A 16,415-nucleotide genomic window follows, 5' to 3' on the forward strand; every position below is an offset into this window, starting at 1 on the left:
CTATTTTTAGAGCTGTTTTGCCCATACATACAAACAGCGGTCGCCCCGTATAAGAAATACTTTTATATTTACTGATAAAGTAACTTATCTTGATAACCGAATGGCTCATACGTTTCATCTTCTGCTGTAAGTAGGATTGCGCTCTTGAGCCATACTATTTCATGTGTAGAATTTATCTGACGTCTTTTATTGCCTTTTTTCGACCGTTAGAGCCTCGTTTGAAGGTTGAATCCCATCTCTGTGAACCAGATTAGGTACATATATATCTTCATGCCATTGTGAATTATTTACATTGCGTTTTATTCGGTTAATTCACCGATCTAAAGTAAAAAAAAAAAAAACTTACCATTTTGGGCCAAGCGATGTTCCGTAACTAGAGGAAACCGAGGGACATTGTACCAAAATTTATCGAACATCTTTTATTACCTTTTTTCGACCGTTGAAACCTCGTTTGAAGGTTGAATCCCATCTCTGTGAACCAGATTAGGTACATAAATATCTCCATGCCACTGTGAATCATTTATATTGTGTTTTATTCGGTAAATATCCCCGATCTAAATGAAAACACGGTGACCTTTGTGGGCCAAGCGGTGTTCCGTAACTAGAGGAAACCGAGGGACATTATACCAAAATCCCGAGGGGCGTCCATTTGCCAGTGGTAAGATTCGTGCAATTCGTGGAAAATATTTGTTTTCTTCCAAATGCAAGCTGCTCCAGAAGTGGTAAATATAAAATAGTCATTTTAAAAGCCCTTCCAGGCAGGTCGGGATGTTATTATGCGAGCTTTTGTGCTTAATTATGGAAGATAAAGTTGCGTGGAAATGGTTTTAGGTGTGTAGGACTCCATTTCCGAAGGACTACGTGGTTAAGAATATTGTGTTTATGTAAACAAAGTCTGGTCGAGAAGGTTCTTCCGGGTTTATTTTGCAGATGGACACTCTCTATATACATTTGAATTGCCTTTTACCATCAAAGACAGACGAGGATAATGTAATTCCAGGCTTCTTGAGGGAAATTCGGGTTCCAAAGTGAGAGAAACCCGTAAATCAATCTTATCGAGTCTGTAGGTAACCATGGCTTAAAGGGCCACTGTGCATTCGTCATTCTTGCCACGGAGGCTTCCTCTGTCAGGTGTAGGGTAATGCAGGGCGGAATTATTGTTCTCGGGTATCAGGCAAACGAGGATAATGACAGGCTAACCCTATTGGCAAAATTGCAGACTGGCCTATGCAGGCCAGCCATGTCGAATGCTTAGGGAGGGGTCGTGGTGATTTTGAGGAAGAGATGTTGTTTATTAATGAGATTTTGGTAGAACTTAAGACTACTAGGGATAATTTTCGTTTCTGGTCCAAACATCCCATCAGGTACTCCAGTCCTGGTCGTTTCGGCCGTAAGTCATTGAGGCCGTAACATCCAAAACGTAAGACGTTATGTATTTGGTATTTGCTATTATGTTTATGGTATTTACCGTCATCGTTTTACGTTTTACTTACATCCCCACGGGCCTGGTAGTAAACGTGGCACCCATTTTGCACATAAACATGCTTAAGGCCTGAGGTTTGGAAACTTTACAACGGATGATTTCCGGTCGAAATCTTGAATGGGACGATTGAAAACAGCAAGAAAACCGTCAAAGAAATAATGTTTGTCATGCGGAATTGGAGTTCGAACCGGAAACGAACTTTTACCACTACTAGCACCGCAGCCTGGCCCCCACCAGCCGCCTGCTGCAATATTTACTACCTTTTGTTTATGATACTGTTCATGCTTATGTCTTTTATTGTTCTTGATGGTATTTGCTGTCTTTTGCTTATGTTTTTACATTCATCCCATCGGGGCTGGTTCTAAACATGGCACCCATTTTCCACGTTAATTAGTAGTAGGCTAGTTACCAAAGCCAGCGGGCATGCAGTAGGCTATTACGCGTCAGTTTTACCTGAAAACTTTTGACTGAAGAATAGCCTATGGAAAAGGATGTAGGGTAGCCTATGTAATACAGCATTGGTGAGATAATGTGAGAAGTTCATTGGAATAATGAGAAATTTACCGTCTTTTGTTCATATTTTTACTTTCCTGAGGGGTTGGTACCAAACACAACATCCACTAACTTCCTCCATGCTTAGCCCAATCCCCTTGGGGATGAACATAAAAATATAAACAAAATATGGTAAATTTCTCATTATCTTTGTATATTTCTCAGATTTTAATCACTTGTACTGCATTTATATACACCCTTTTCTGTATTGCTCAGTCAAAAAGCTTCATTATTAAAAAATATCTGCTTGCAGAGCTCTTTCTTAGAATTTCCGGGGTTACGACTTACTTGGGAAAGGTTTAGGGCCGGTCAGGTTAGGGCATGTGTCAGAGGTTAGGTTAGGTTAAGGTAAATCTGGTTAGCATAGCCTATTCCCTTTAAAATGCTCATTAGGCTTAAAGTAGCCCTGCTGACCCCTCGCTCTACTTTTGATCCTCGTGACCTGATTCTTGCTAGTCACTGACCAAGATATTTGCTGTCTTTTGTTTATGTTTTTGTTTATGATAGCCTACTGTCTTTTATTTAGGCTGTGTTTTGTACATTCACCCCCAAGGGTCTGTACTAAAGACGGTGCCTATTTCGCACATAAACCATCAGTTGCTGAGCTATAGGGTTACAGTAGCTGTCTGCAATTTTACCATGTTAATCTGTAAACTGGGGACAGAGTCTCGTGTAAACTCCGTGGTCAACAGTAGTCTAGATGATGTGGTGTTATAACAGTATGGCTTAGATATCCTAATAAAAACAACAGGCCTAGATTTGCATAAAATAATAGTATAAAATTAGTAGAACATACAGTTCATGTTACTTGTAAGAGATTAGGCAAATAATAACCTTAGGGCAAATTAAGTAGAAAATTGGTAAAAATATTAAATGTGCCCTATAGGCTAGTCAAGTTCAAAGGAAGGGTAGCCTAGTAGGCTTAAGTAGAGCAGCATGTCGTGTTTAGGCTATATGTCTACTGTATTGATGCAATCACTGGGTGATGAATTTTGTAGAAAAAATTGCCTTAAAACTTTTAATAATAACATTACCATATCAGCTATTCATTAAAGATTCACTTTTTTGTTTGTGTATGTAAAACCTATACTTTTCCTAAATTTGCTTTTTATGTGAATGGTAGCCATGAATCACACTTTTTCTAGTCCCCCCCCCTTTTTTTTTTGAGGGGGGTGCCACCACTTTAGTTGGCTTACCAATTTAGTTGCCAAGGGCGTGGGATGCTGGTAAATCATTCGAACACAAGCATTGGCCGTGGTTTTCTGCCACACCCAGGAATCTATCAAAAGTTTTATATTAATAGTTTTTCGTATATTTTTTGTCCAAATTATGTACAACTAAATATAAATGAAAAGGAATTTTATCAGCTACTGGTATATGAAAAAATATTTTGCCAAGATAAGTGAAGAAAGACTTTGTATACACGTTTTCTTTTTCAGCTACATGCAAATCAATTTTTTTTTTTTTTTATGTTTCAGGGGGATTTTGATGTTTTAAGGATGAAGTTCAATCATTATTCAAAAAAAAAAAAAAAAAAAACACCCAAATGAACTCTGAAGGATACAATTCAATGATGCTAGAACAATTTAAAAAACATTTTCCTGGGTAGTTTAGCAGTAACACACAACAACTTGGGAAATGTTTTCTGTTTCTCAATATTTTCTCTTACATTTTTTGTCCAAAAGATATAAATTATATATAAATGTAAAGAAATTCTTATAAGCTATACAATAAAAAATATTTTAAATTCCTGTTGGTAATGTTTCTGTGTAAAGATAAGTAAAATAAATGTTATACAAATTTTTATTTTTCAACTACACTAAATTGATGTTTTTTCCTACTTTATTATACTTTAGGGAGATTTTGATGAGTTAAGGATAAATTTCAATTATTTGCCAAAAAAATACAACCAAAATGATCTCTAAGAATCAAAATGAAGGACACTAGAGGTATTTGAAAATTGCTTTTACCTTAAGATTTTTCACTGTTCACTGAGGATAGGCGCTCAAGGTGACAGAAAATAAAGTGCGCGGTGGGGGCAAAAGGGCTAACTGGGAAGCTGCCATTCGAGGGTGGGAAGAACATTACCCGTCATGTTTGGACAAACCTTTATAAGTGGGAGTTAACCTCCATGTAAAAGTCCATGATTTATTCTCTAATTGTAACTTCACCTGTTAACCAATTCTGTGCTTGTCCCTGTTACTGAAGGAAAATGGGAATGGAGGCAACTGAGTGAGTGGGTGGTACCCCCACCCCCTCACCCTAACGCTGGTTAACCACCTCGGCCAGATCAGTGTTTGCCAAAGGTATCCATATGAAAAAACTAAAAGTTTGTACAGTATATCTAAAAGAAATGCAAATTACAGTACCTTTCATTTGTGATTTTAATATGCTTTTACTTTTTCAGATTTTGATGTGAACTGATTAATGGGCAGTATTTAACAATGAACAGAAATGCTAAGAAGTCACTGAAAAGAAAGGTCATCGAGTATCAAGATGGAGAAATTGGTAAGTAAGACGTTATGTTTAAATTTACTCAGAACGAGCTTTCTTACATGGTACTTTGCTTGAGGTGTTTCAGTGTAACAGCCGAGTGGTTATCAAAATTTTGCTGGAAAAGTATAGATTAGAATGTTTTGCAACTAGGATATTTCCATTAGAAAAAGAAAAACATTTCATTTTTTATCACCTTTCCCCTAGAAGGGAATATCGTGTACTATACTGACAAGATAAAACAGACCTGTTTTATTCTGTCAACCTTTTTAACTTTTGTTTATTAGAGTAGTCAATCATTGTTATGTATTCTACAGTATGTATTACGCTTTACTTTGGGTTTGTTTATTTTGTTAAATAAGCAATTTGTGCAACTTAACTCTTGGTTTCGAAAGTTGGGAATATTTACCAGAACCATTGGGTAAATCAGAATGTGAATGAATTATCCAAAAATGTGGATAAAAAATGACCAAATTAGTGAAATTTTACAGTACTTGATGAGTTTTATCGTAGAATTCAGCTCGTGCTATTACTGTCCTTCATTTGGTTATTTTACCTGCTTTTGTCATTTTTTTATATATAATTTTTTATCAACTTCTGCAAAGGCCTGTTTAATTAAGTGGGCTTTGAATTTTGTTTTGAAATTGATATCCATAATTGGTTACCAGTAATTTTTTACAATGCAGATGAAGGTGGACGTATGTCAAAAGAAGCAAAGAGGGACACGTCCAGCTCGAGCAGTTCCTCTGGTTTTAGTATGCTAGCACTTCGTAGACTTGTTCCTGAAGATTGGAACCATTTACCTGTACCTAGTAAGCAAGGTGAAGAAAATGAGGATTCTTTTGAAAAGACGGGAGATCGGACTGTGGATCGTGGAACCTTATGGTCAGGAAAAGATGTTTGTCAAGAACCTCAGGGAATATCTCAGGTTTGTTTTTTATTTTTCTTTACTTTAATTGTTTTTCTTTACTGGAGGCAGGAATGGTATTTTTAAATGAGAGCAGTCTCTGTTCATCATCTTTTTTATTACATCAGAATTTTCCTCTTTCCTTTGTCCTTTGCACAGTTTTTTATTTTTCATTTGGCTCAAATGCTAATCATTACCCTTTCTCCATGATTTTTCTGAGACTACAACCTGGTTGGCAGCCTGATGTATTCATGTTTACTTGCTGTCTACTGGATTGTTCTTCCCCATTATATGGATAAACCATCTCTCTTGAGAGACAAAATTTTCCAGTCTCGAAATACCACATCAACTGTACTTCTTGATTTACAGTGCTGTATTCCCTACACATTGCATTTTGTATTCATTTCATTTTTCTCAAGTATGGTACTCTTGCATCTGCTGTGCCCTCCATCTTGACAAAGTCATCCTCCTTCCCATTAAAAAACAAGTGTTAAACCTGGTGAAAAATTTTATCCCTGTCAAAGAGTTAGCCAGATAAGTGAATACCATGAATATTGTTTTAGAGACCTCTGGCTAAACTATGTCCTAATTATTGTCAGGTGGTTTCAACAGAGAGCTACACTTTTAGAATATTATTACAGTTTTTAAAAGTACACCCAGATGCTTTTTAATTGAAACTTGAATATGAGCTGCTCTCTTGGAAGATGTACTATGCTGAAGTTAACATTATTAACAGAAATAATTTCATAGTTGTTCATCAGCCCAGATTCCAGTGAACAGTTTGCTAGGTAACATTTATTAATCAAAGTGATTTGAGTTATGATGGATAAGTTAAGTGCAGTGTATTGTGTAATATAATTCTTTTTCAAAGATAAAAACTTGCCTCGTAAGCAAGGTGTGAAACAGTTGTGTAAGACTGTAATACAGATTTTTCTTTATTTCAGTTGCACATTGCTTGCAACAGATCAGCAAAGAATTCATCATCTTGTGATTGTGAGACACAGACTTATTATTTTGTGCCAAATTCTCATGATGCAAGGGATGAAGCATCAAAAGACAAGGTGAGAGGTTATTATACTTTTTCGGTATCATACGTTAATCTGTTCTTTGGTCCCCTTTTTTTGTTTTTGTGCAAAATTCAGAAAGTTGGAAAATATTGAAGAACTTTAGTAATAGGGCTTACTGTTTTTATCAGAAGTTTACCTTAAGCTAAGCCCTTGGTAATTGAAAAGTTGTGACTCATTCATGCTATTTTAAATTTTAAAACCATAATATGTTTGTAAACATCTGTACATATGCCAAATAATGAGTATACAGTAATCCCAAGGATTAACATCAAATGAAAGATAGATCAAATTTATGTAATTTACATCTGTTCTTGAAACTGCAAAGAAATACAATGTACTTTTAATCTGTAAATATTAACCGTTTATTGAACACATTCAGGTATACTGTCAGTGCTCCAGGATCTTTGGTTCCAATAGCTTTCCAGATTTGATTTTATCAAACATGAGGGTTATGTGATGGTAATTTAGGGCACTTAACGACCTCATAGGTGCAAGCACTCAGCCTTTGACCTATGTTTTATATTCCAGTCCATTCTAGTAGTAATTCAACCATACACTTCTAACCCAAAGATTAAAAAAATCATTCACCTCATGCAAGGATATGTATTATGCATCTACTTCCTCTTAAGTCAGTCAGATAATTTGAGGATTAAATTATACTCTTGATTAGAAAATCATTATTGATTGAACGTGCACATTTAGAATGAATAAGAATAGGACATATTAGTTATGGAAATTAGTTTTTTTTTATCTTTTTTTTTCTAATATTAATTAAAGCTTCCAAACTCATTTTGCTAAAGCCCTTTATAGACCAATATTTTTGATATATATTGGAAATCTTGAGTGTTGTTGTAATGCAAGCCTTGGTTGATAGTATTTGTACTACTATTAAAATTGGTGCCCTAGAGTCTTTACAGGAACTTGTAGAAGTGTGCCTTTAGCTGATGGCTGTGTTCGAATTATGAAACTTATCTCGGCCACGTAGCTGGCTGTTTGAGTTGAAGTTTTTATGTAAACATGCATTCCCGTTTTTTCATGTATAGATTAGTGCCAAGCACATACTAAAGCCATTTTTGGTTGTTCCTCAAGAAACTTTCATAAAGGTTGTCTTAACACTTTAAAGTATTTTTATTTTCAGGGTCTAGTCAGAGAATGCTGTGTGATAGGTTGTAAATATAATTCAGAGAAGGATTCTTCAGTTTCATATTATGGCCTTCCTTCAAGCAAAGCAGAAAGATTACTCTGGGCAGACATTCTTGGATTGGATTTGTAAGTTTTTCATACGATTTGCCCTTTTTATGTCAGTTTTTTTAGTATTTTATGCTCTATACAGTGTAAATTTTAATTATGTACTCATTGGTGTCTAAGATTAATGATGTTTAATTTCTTATGAGAAGTCTGGTAGCTAGTTTTTTCATTATTCTTAAATACTAAAATATGAAATTGAAAAATTAGCATAAACTTCAGAGAAAGAATACCAAGAAAAATGAAGTCATTAAAATGAGTTGTTTAAGTACAAGCCCATTACTGTACATGTACTTTACATAGCCTTTATTTAACATTAAGTGCAGCCTCCTGACACCTCGCAGGAGAAAAAGAATCCACCCAGTTTCCACCTATGTGTGTTCCAAAAGCATCTTTGGCGTCATTTGGTCAATCTTTTTTTTTTTTTAACTCAACCAAGCTGTTGATGGGTGGGGAGGATGGTCATCCCTATTAAACTTGTGGGTTTGCACTAAAACGTTTTCAGAAATTGTCCTATCTGGTATACAAACTTTTGTCTGTTATGTAGGAGTTTTCCTGGCACCAGTTGGAGTCTGTTATCAAAGCTTCTCGGCAAGGTAATTGATGAGCAGCAGGTAGGTGAGGAATTGGGGGGCATTACCACCCACTCACAACTGAAGACCTTTGCTTTTTCTCTGCTGGTTTGGAACCTCCCAGCTTTACGTTATTAAAACTTTCTGGAGGATTGTAATCTTGCTTGAGAATGAATGAACAGATTAGATGGCCAGGCAGAGAGGAGGTATATGGAGGTTCAGGTCACTTTTTTTAAGCATTAGCCCTAGCAAAAAATCACATTTTCAAGGAGTTAAAGTATAGAACCAGGCAAAGGAAGTTAAAGAGGCACTTTTGTATTTTGGTTGAAACACCTCTGTTGTCCTCCAGCATAATTTATTCGGTGTTTTGTTCCTGAGATAGCATTTTTCTGTTGATGCCCCCTTGGATGTGATAATTTTGATAATAATTGCCATTTAGTTGTGATGATGTATGTGGCAGTCATGTGTCGATATGTCATGTGAATCGGTAGACCATGTTATTTTCTTTCTGGTCGTCGTGCATAGATGTGACAAGGTTATTAGGCATCAGAAAGATTGATGTCTTCATGGACGTATAATCAGTTGCAAGTGCATTGGCCTCGTCAGCTTTGGAGGGTCTGGTGATATGTCTAGTGACGTTGTCTCGTATGGCAGGTTCCTCCTCATTATATTGATTCCTCTTGAATAATAGATAATGGAGTAATATGTGCCTGAATTCCCATCAGGTCAAGGTCTTCATCTGTCCCCTTGTTTTTGTAACTTCATGTGTCTTTCTACAAGTCTTTGTCGTGCTAATTCCATGCATACCGATTTTCTGACTAATTAATCCTCATCCCTTATCACATATCCAATCCATCCTTATAAAAATGTGAAGCTGAAATAAAACTATGATGTCAAACCTAAAGTTAGGGCAGATGATACCCTTCAGCCACAAAAGTTGTTAGGGCAGATGATACCCTTCAGCCACACAAAGTTTTTAGGCCTGCTTTTTTTTTTTACACACCTGTAGTGGAAAACTCAGTAATAGCTTATATAAGATGTAAATACAAAGAAGCCTCTAACAAATAAAAGAAAGATTAATCAGTGACAGATTACGCTGGTAAGATTTATGGACTATTATTCATCTCATCATTAGATAATTTTTTTATTCATATTGAAAGACTGTAAATCTGCATTGGCACTTTGGCCAAAGTTGAAAGTGGTGAACTTCACATGCCTTTAGAAATTCTTTTCTTAGTTGTTGTACTGAAAGATTTTTCACTCCTTTTTATCAGGTTTCATGAGTTGAACATAGTTTTACATAATTTAATTAATGGCAATGTTGTATATCATGCATAACAACTTGAGGTGTTTCAATAACGTATTAATAGAGTAACTTTTCCTGACAGTGACAATTGTGCATTTCTAAGCTGTTTATCTTTTTTTTTTTCCAGTGCCAGTGCACCAGAAGATAAAATTCAAGAAATCTGCTCTAAGCATTTCGATGCTAGTGTCAGTCCTCAGAGTTGCTTGCCAAAAGTGTCACATGCTCCAAAGTCAAGAAAAAGGAAAAAAAGAACATGTGATATAGTAAGTTTGATATTAATTAATTTTTTGTTGTATGGTTGTAATGAGTTATAATTGATTTATATCAGTGATATGGCATTCATAAATGTGGAATTGATGATTGGCTGGGAAATAAACAGGAATGGCAGTTTTTATACCAGAGGCAGTTGTGCAGTGATGAAAATTAACTTATTCTTTCATTATATTTTTCAGTCAAATGTAGGCATATACTGTATAGTTAAAAAGGGGAAGAAAATAGGAAAGAAGGGAGGGATTGGAAACATATACCACAACTATATTATATTTATTATATAGTTATCAAGTATATTAATTAGATATGCATCCAAGAAAGAGTAAGGAGTCAAATAAATTTGCATTATAAATGTACGAAGACTTGTGCTTAAAGTCAGGTTATAGGCTAAACTACTTTCTGAACATTACCCTTTGCAATCACATGCAGCTATGATTAATGTTTCAGCTTTTGATGATAATACAAGTAGGAATAAAGTAAAAGCAGTGACAATGACAGATTACAAAGACAAAGAATGAATGATGTGACACCTTACAGAATTATTTTTCCATTACAACACCGGCTATTATTACCCCATACGGATATAAGTACGCAGCCAGAATATGGAAATAATCTTGCACCATAACTCAAAGCAATCAGAAATACATACACCTGAACTTATCAGTGCTATGTACTCAACATTACGATGATGTTTTTCTAGGCCGCCTTAATAGATATGCTGCATATTTTAATCTTGTAAGTTGATTGTTTAGGGTAAAATACAGTTTTGTTTAGCTTCAAAAGTGTGAAGCTATTATTTGGGGAAGATCTTGACAATCTACAAGTTTAGGTTCATGGTACTAACCAGAAGGCCAGACTCAAAAAGCTTACGATAAATTGAGGGGACATTGTATAAATTAATCAGTATACAGTAAAATTATTATTATTATTATTATTATTATTATTATTATTATTATTATTATTATTATTATTTTGTTGAAAAGAATGTTACTGTATTCCACTGAGCTGGTATTATGCCTTTTCAACTTGGCATATAAGTTTCTTACTTTCAGCAGGTAAATTATTCCGGCCCTTTGGTAGGCTTTGCTACCAAGCACCAGAATAATAAATGAACTTCAGACAGCTGCTTTATAATTAACCTGCTGAAACAAAAACATTTATATGCCAAGTTGATAGGGCAAATTATAGGCTCTGCAGCATACGGAGTGCCATTCTTTTCAACGAAGTTTGCCCCAAAGATGTCGTTTCCCAAATTATTATTATTATTATTATTATTGTTGTTATTAATTATTATTATTATAATAATAATAATAATAACTGAACCACTAAACTAATTTACTTAACTCTTACTAAACTATTATAATGGAATTTAGTACTTAGCAGGAGACCATTTAAAATTAATTCTAGTACTGATGAAATTCTTAAGGCCAAAATTTGCATTTTTAAGAACCGTTGTGTGTTTATATGAAAAAATCATTTTATTACTAGAACCCATTATTTAATTTTTGGAAGGCGAACACTCCAAAAACAAAGTTATGAAAATTTCATTTCATGTTTAGGGTACACTGCTTAGTTTGCCATGGTATGAAACATTGTATTGTTAGAAGCAGTTCATTTTGCAGATATTTCTCTGAAAGTAAGTGATAAGATTAACTATTTTTAATAAAATGAAAATTACAAAATACTGTACCAGTTATAATATGCTATTGATTAATTCATATCAAGTTGCTGTACGCTGTTAGCTAAGGAAGCTCCTCCGGGGTACGATATTGTGTAGATTTTATGCCGGTCTTCATTATTTATTGGGTTTTATTACTTAACAGGAGGCGCAGACTCCTGACTGTCTGTTGGCTATTTTAGGAACAGTAATATCCTGCACAGGTTCTCTTGAACTGGAATTCAGCGAAAGACTAAAATACTCAAATCAGACAATGGATAGATGGAATAAGATTTGAAGGTCAAAATACTAAACTGACATTGCATCAAAAGTGAGATTATACTGTATACAAGTTTAGCATGAGCTTTGTTATACAAACATGAGCCATGTTTAGGACAGATTTTGTTTAAGAACAAAATTTGAAGAAGAATGTTAGGAGTTGGATGGTAGGATAGAGTTTGAAACAATACCACAATGAGTGATGAAAGAGAGGCAGATGGCTTGGACATGTCCTCATAACCCTTGGGAGGATAGTATGTGACAGTATCAAGTGGGCTTCTCTGAACAACAGTATATCTGGAAGACTCAGATCTACTTGGAGCAAAACTGAAAGAAGGGAGGATGGAGATGAGTGGAGATTATAGAGGATGAAGCAGAGGGAGGACATGATATACTAATGTTTGTATAGAATCATGGGACTTTTATACTTAAAGGTTGGCATTTGGTTATATATATTTTATATGCTCGGTTCCCTCTGCGTGTTTCATTTTTTTAGTCTTAAATTCACATTAACATTATGTAAAGCAAATAACAAATATAATTAATTGCTTCATGGCAATGCAAATAAACAATTAATTACTTGATAGTAGTAAAAGTAAATAATTATTTCTTGGCAATATATGTAAGTAATTAATTAATTAAAGTATTTCCTGTTATACGAGCATAAACATTTGGTAGGAGGAAGGTAAGATTTATAAAAAAATAAGTCTTGCAATTTAGGAAACTGTCAAGGTTTCAAAAGATGTTTATCATTTTTGATGTTGATTGTTTTACATATTGTGTAAGCAATCAACATCTCTAAAATTATACCTTTTGCAGTTAATAGCAGAAGAGGCAGAGAAAGTCAAGCAGAGTATGGCTACAGGTAGAACCAAAAGAACTCCAAAACCAAATAGAAATTATGATTGGGCTGAGTTGTAAGTAAAATTGTGTGTTATTTCTTGCTCTGTGAATTGTTTCCAAGGATTCTTTGTATATTGATTGTAAGCATATGCTTATGTGTATTTATATGTTGTAATAATTTATGTAGGGATGAACATATGATGGTTTTCATTTTCATGTCAGTTACTTTGTGTCATGTCTTTTTCTTTCCACTTTCTGATATCCAGAATGCCATTGATAAAGAGTGATACAGATGACTATGAGATAGAGACTGCCATGTCAAAGAATCCTGCAAAAAATGCAACCGGTCCTGGAAGGCGTCGAAAGCAGCTGTTAGATTATATTAAAAAGGGGAAAAAAGGAAATGAGATGCCTTTTATGGAAATACATGTGAATTCAGACGATGAAATGGAAATGTCAGACTTTGAAGCAGATGAATATGATGTTGGTAATATTAGTTTGCCATCATTGCCAAGAGCACCACCACCGAAGCCAAAGGGCCGACCACATCGAATACAGGATACATGTACACAAACAGTGAGTAATAATTTGGTTATTAAAATTGTACCTTATTTATAGACAATTTTTGGGAACTGGTATTGCAAGAGATGATACGTAATGGTATATGGATTTTTATGTGCTACCATAGGTACTGACCTAGCCCCAATATTAATAGCTTGTTTTTTACGGCTGTGGGCTTCAGCTGACAAAAATTCCTGTAGTGAATATCATGTTAGGACATTACTAAGATTTACTTTTAATTGTTTCCCAACAGTAGTTATTTCATAGTAGCATAACTCAGTTTGTTTATGTCATGGTTGGTGCATTTGTTAAGCATACTACTTGTTGATTGTATTAAAGGTTTTCATTTAGTAGAGCCTCGTAAATTTCTGGTAGAAATTGTAAGAATTCATGGTATTGATAATAAGTACTGTTAGAGTAGCACAATATTTAAATGGAAGGTAAAAAAAATTTTATGCCTATAAAACAATTAACTGGAAGGTAACAAATATTTTAGGCCTATAAGGCATACGCTGTGCACCAGTACTTTACATACCTCATATGATAGGCTTGGTGTCTAACCCTAATAAATTTGTTTTTAAGTAAACCTGATACAGTAATACCTCTTGCATATGTGTTTCAGGTTTCGCAAAACTTCCATTGAAACCTAACTCATTTGCATCCACGATTTTTCCATAGATCTGCGAAATCCTCGAAAAACCCCGCAGAAGTGTTTGTTTTATTTTTTAAGTAATATATAAGTTTTCATGCTTTTAAGTGTAAAATCGGTAAGAAAAATTTTTATTATTTTTTTGTATTTAAATATGATGCAAAGGTAAACTAGCATATTTTATGTTCAAGTAGAATCCCTCTCTGAATCGAATTTTCCAACAATGAGCCGTAACTTGGTTGATGTTTTGCTTCATGATGTGAGCCAAGATCTGAGTTATGAGCGAGCGAGCAAGCTTGTGCCACAAGGTAGCTCAATGAGCATTCAGTTCTTCTCAGGGAAAGAGAGATAGATGACAATCACCAAGACTACACCACTGAAGCCGAATGAAATCAACAAATATTAATGAAGATTAATGTAATTTAAGGTAGTTAAGTCCGTTATAAGATTGATACTGAGTTACATATAAGATATGAATACAGTATATTACAACCCATACATCGTATTAAGAATATAAATATCGATTAGGCTAAATCCGAAAGAGCAGTATGAACTAAGCTTGTCGAATGATTTACTTTTAACTTACCAGTCAACAACCTTGCAATAAATAGAGAGAGAGAGCTATCTCGTTAACTTAATAAGCTGTACCTGAAGATAATAAACCATACCTCTCTTTCACTTTTCTGTACCGATTTTCATTTGTTATCCGATATTTTCCAAATTATCTTCCCACGACGGGGTCTGGAATCTAACTTTATGAAAGTTCGAGGTATTACTGTATAGGTAAAACCACTTGCAATAGTTTTTAGTAATTCGCCTTTAAGAATTTTCTCATCATTTTGAGGTTGTATTATGTGTTATATAAAACGTTTACAGGAAGGCACTGTGTACTCATCAAAGGGTCCTTTAAGAGAAGTTAAGGTGCAGTGCAACCTTACAGCTGAGCCTTTTGTTACCTGTTCCAGTTGTTCCAGTATTGACTGGAGAAGGTAATTTCCTTTGAACTGATTATGTTTATTAGTCTATAATGAGTAATGATAATTAAAAGTAGTCATTTGCTATGTCTCCTTGTGTGTAGTAGTCTGATTAGACTACCTTTTTATCGGTAAATAACAAGTAGCGTTAGAGGCAATATTAAGAGATCTCTTAGAATAAATTTTTACTTGGTTTTGTGAGTTCAAAAAGCTAACATTCATTTTATATATTATATTACTTGACACTCATCCCAATAAAGTAACTTTTGATAGTGTAAATTTTTGCAGGCTGTGTCAGATTTCAATCTTGAATTAACCCACATACTTTAATAACTAACTTTACAGGCAGTCCCCGGTTAACGGCAGGCTCGGTTAACAGCGGTCCGGTTTTATGGGGCTTGTTTAGCGACGAAAATCGCCGGTAATTGGGTATTGGCGCCGATACATACCTAACAGAGGCGCCGATAATCAAAAATCGGCGCTTTTCAGCGCCAATAACCACCAAAAATCGCCGAAAAGGCGCCAAAATCGCCAATTTTCGGTTAGCAGCGACTTTCGGTTATCATCACACCCAAAAAACAGAACCCCGCCGATAGCAGGGGACTGCCTGTACTGGCAAATACTGGCTAGATTAACATTGCAGGCTTTCTCTTGATATTCATATTTCTGACATATTAAAATGTGTGATACAAGAAAATTTAGTCCCGTAATCTATCTAGCAGAAGTTTAGTAATAAAAATCTTCATCATTAGCATTGTATCTTTATTTGCTTCATTACTTGGTGCTGTAATATATAACAGAGAAACAGATACAGGTACAAAAGTTTTTAAGAACTGACTATAATATTCCCAATCAAAGTTCAAGAGGTGCATAGGTGAAACAGTGATTAATGTAAATGTGAGGTAAAAACAAGATTGGTAATATGATAGCTTAGTACAAATGGTCAAAGGTTGTCTGTGATGAGTAAAATTTGACTTTAATCTCTGCCCATATTTAAATAAAATCTTTGGAAAGTACTGGAAATTGGATGTAACAAGTGTAGTTAAACTGGCCATGTCGTAAATACAGTAACTTCAGAGATCCAGGTTTTATGATGATCCTTACATATTTTCCTGTTTTTGTTTTTTCTTACTTAGAAACTCAGGGTAATCAAAAGAAAGGAAATGAAGATTGGAAAGAAGTAATATTTGCAACTAGCCTTTAATTGTCAGTTCGGGATTATTTTGGTGCAATATATTTTATGCAAGCCTTTTGTCTTGATTACATCATGAAATTTTTATGATTTTTGCATGAAACTTTCCAAAGATCCAGGCAGGGGTTTGCCCCTTTTTAGTCAGGAATTTGGAAATTTTGCTCTACCTTTGTGTGGTAATGTAAGCCGTAGCGCCTCCCCCACTAGCTGAAGGGGTTATCTGGCCTGTTTCTGATGCAGAAAGCCTATTAGATTATTTTTTAATGCATTTATTTTGTCATGATTGCATAAACTTGGCAGAGACAAGTATATATAGTAAACTAAGAAATAAGTCTGTATTGTCATAACAGTTATACGCCAGCTTT

The 16,415-nt window shown here is 34.8% G+C and overlaps 1 protein-coding gene across 1 annotated transcript in view; it reads left to right on the plus strand.

Moving 5' to 3' along the window:
• The first annotated feature begins 593 nt into the window (after positions 1 to 593).
• The window catches only part of LOC136836254 (uncharacterized), a 43,710-nt gene continuing 27,888 nt past the window's right edge, over positions 594 to 16,415 (plus strand). The window contains exons 1-9 of the mRNA XM_067100260.1: positions 594 to 722; positions 4,443 to 4,543; positions 5,215 to 5,456; positions 6,380 to 6,496; positions 7,641 to 7,771; positions 9,753 to 9,888; positions 12,651 to 12,748; positions 12,941 to 13,250; positions 14,761 to 14,873. Of these exons, the coding sequence (XP_066956361.1) occupies positions 4,480 to 4,543; positions 5,215 to 5,456; positions 6,380 to 6,496; positions 7,641 to 7,771; positions 9,753 to 9,888; positions 12,651 to 12,748; positions 12,941 to 13,250; positions 14,761 to 14,873 (1,211 nt within the window). The 5' untranslated portion in view covers positions 594 to 722; positions 4,443 to 4,479. The remainder of the gene's footprint in view (positions 723 to 4,442; positions 4,544 to 5,214; positions 5,457 to 6,379; positions 6,497 to 7,640; positions 7,772 to 9,752; positions 9,889 to 12,650; positions 12,749 to 12,940; positions 13,251 to 14,760; positions 14,874 to 16,415) is intronic.

This window comes from Macrobrachium rosenbergii, chromosome 56 (assembly GCF_040412425.1).
Source record: "Macrobrachium rosenbergii isolate ZJJX-2024 chromosome 56, ASM4041242v1, whole genome shotgun sequence".
Classification (NCBI taxonomy): Eukaryota; Metazoa; Arthropoda; class Malacostraca; order Decapoda; family Palaemonidae; genus Macrobrachium; species Macrobrachium rosenbergii.